Source organism: Numida meleagris, unplaced genomic scaffold (assembly GCF_002078875.1).
Source record: "Numida meleagris isolate 19003 breed g44 Domestic line unplaced genomic scaffold, NumMel1.0 unplaced_Scaffold920, whole genome shotgun sequence".
In the NCBI taxonomy this organism is placed as follows: Eukaryota; Metazoa; Chordata; class Aves; order Galliformes; family Numididae; genus Numida; species Numida meleagris.
Window position 1 is genome coordinate 4,636 of NW_018365135.1, and position 2,405 is coordinate 7,040.

Sequence of the window (2,405 nt, forward strand, 5' to 3'; positions counted from 1 at the left end):
TAGAGCTCGATAAGCACAAGACAAGCCCCAAATAAGTCGTGCCTCCTCAGATCTGCCTAAGCCACACCATCCCTGACTCAAATACTCACTGAGCTTCTTGGGATCCCGCAGGTGTTCAAGAGTAAAATCCAATGACACCGCCACTCTCAGCCCCGGCTCCGCCACACCGCCTCAGCGCCGCCGCGCCTCACGGCCACCCTCCCTTTCCCAGCGGCTCTCGCCGCGCTCTTTTGCCGCCCTTCTACCTTTCCTCGCTGCGGGCCTCCGCTAGCGAGCCGATCCGCACGGGATCTCGGCAGAACCGGCCCGGCTGAGGATCCCTCCCCAGCGTGCCCTGGCTGCTTCCCGGCGTGCTGCACGACCCGCGGCACCTCCCCGTGTACTCTGGGGGACGCTGCGTTGCCTCCCTGGCACGTGGGCTCCCGCTCGGGATGTGCTCTCTCCCCCCGGGGCACGGCTGTCTGTGGCCACCTCACAGCCCCCGATGCCTCTTTTCCCCCGGCCCGGCGCCCTCCCTTCTCCCCAGGCGCCTGCCCCCCAACCCCGCACAGCAGCACTCTCCTGCACCAACGCCTTTCGTGCTGCCGCTGTCCCGGACCCACTGCCACCAAAGTGAAGTGACACACGCTGCGGCAATGATGATTTTATTCATCTCATGCATGCCAGAAAACGGGTGGTGATCGAGGAGCTGGATGAGGAGGCTGCAGAGGATCTCTTCCTCGCCCCTCTGCCTTTTGGCGTCTTCCCCCTCAACGGCAGGCTCCGGGTTGATTGCATGCGGCGGACCTGAGGCTTCTCCTTTGTGTGCTTCTTTAGATCCTCAGTCAGGGGGAGCATTTTGGAAACATTTTTGTCCTCCTCTTCCAGGATCTGTGTTCCCAAGGAAGCTGAGGCCGTCAGTCTCCTTCCCTGCAAGTGACAGAGCATGGGCACAGTGAAAGGGATGCAGGCTCGTTTTGCAGAGCATCACCCTGCAGGGCTCTGATTTGCACGTAGCAATCCCAGCCTCACAGGATGGCTTGGGGCAGCCCATGGGGCTCACACCACCTCCGGCAGGCCCCGTGTCATGCGGGGCTCTCCCACTGTGTGACAGCCCCGTGGCTGGGCAAGTAGCTCTCCCTGGGGAGAGCTAATGGGCCGCTGGGGGTCTGCTTTCCTTGGAAGTCTTCAAGCATATGGCCTTTATAGTTCCCTGCACCCCAGCCACGGTAGCCTCCCTGCACAATGCATCTCGATTGCTCACCTGTCCCCAAAGACTTCGGACTCTTCTCCAGAGGCCGTGGGCAATCCTCGGCAGGCAGAGAATGCAGATCTGTATCAAGGCTCGTACGAAGAGGTGCGTTACCAATTCTTGAGCAAGGTTGTTCCAAAGGTGGCCCAGGATGCCAGGCAAGATGTCGGCCTTCGGCTTGGGGTCCAGGGACGGCTGCTTTGGGACCTCTGGAACAACAACATTGCTGTCCCTGTACCTGACCCATGTGAGATAGATGGCAACGCGAGGACCATATCCAGCAAATGGACGCATGGTCAGAGCGATGGTCTGGAAGAGAGATGGGCTCTTGCTCTCCACGGGATGCTGCTCTTCGGGAACCACCTGGTCTTTGTTCCCATCCATATTCCTGACAGGGCAGTCTGTTAGGCCCAACCAGCAGAGCCAGCTGGAGGTCTGGCTCTTGGTCCCATCTGCATGGTGCTGTTCGGGAAGCACCTGATTTTTGTTCCCGTCCTCATTCCTGACGGGGCAAGTGGATAGGCCAAACCAGCATGGCCATGTAGAGGACTGGCTCTTGGCCTCATCTGGACGCTGGTCTTCAGGATGCACCTGATTTTTGATCCCATCCTCCTTCTGGACAGGACAGTCTCTTAGGCCAAACCAGCATGGCCATGTTGAGGGCTGGCTCTTGGTCGTTTCTAGATGCTGCTCCTCGGGAAGGACCAGCTTTTTGTCCCCCTTCCTGACCAAGCTGAGACAGCCGGCACAGCCAGGGCCATGTCCAGCAAGTGGAGACATGGTCAGAGCGATGGCCAGGAAGAGAGTCAGGATCAGCTTCATCCTGTTCTCTCCCAAAGAAAAATCTCAACACACAAGTGGCTGTCACCCAGAGCAGAGCTCCAGCAATGACCACCAGGACAGAGCGGCTGCCCCACGTGTCTGAGCTGGGTGAGGCAGCCAACGTGACTTGACAAAGACTGATGTCATGCCCCTCTCTGTGATGTCACAATGCCTTTCCTCTGCACCAGCCATAGGATTCTCAGCATGGCCTGGCCGCAATGTACCGGCCTTCTATGACAGTGTTACCTCATCAATGGACAGGGGAAGAGCCAGTGTTGTCATTTATGTGGACTTCAGCAAGGCCTTTGACACAATACCCCAAAACATCCTTCTCTCCAAATTGGATAGATAC

At 58.4% G+C, this 2,405-nt stretch overlaps 1 protein-coding gene across 1 annotated transcript; it reads right to left on the reverse strand.

The window, feature by feature from the left end:
• Nucleotides 1–628: 628 nt before the first annotated feature.
• LOC110392074 lies at nucleotides 629–2,399 on the reverse strand. Its single transcript, XM_021384030.1, has 2 exons — nucleotides 1,244–2,399; nucleotides 629–909 (listed from the first exon to the last, which is right to left on the reverse strand). Exons 1-2 carry the CDS (start codon nucleotides 2,051–2,053, stop codon nucleotides 649–651), a joined length of 1,071 nt encoding a protein of 356 aa, XP_021239705.1. The 5' UTR covers nucleotides 2,054–2,399; the 3' UTR covers nucleotides 629–648.
• Between the last annotated feature and the right edge of the window lie 6 nt (nucleotides 2,400–2,405).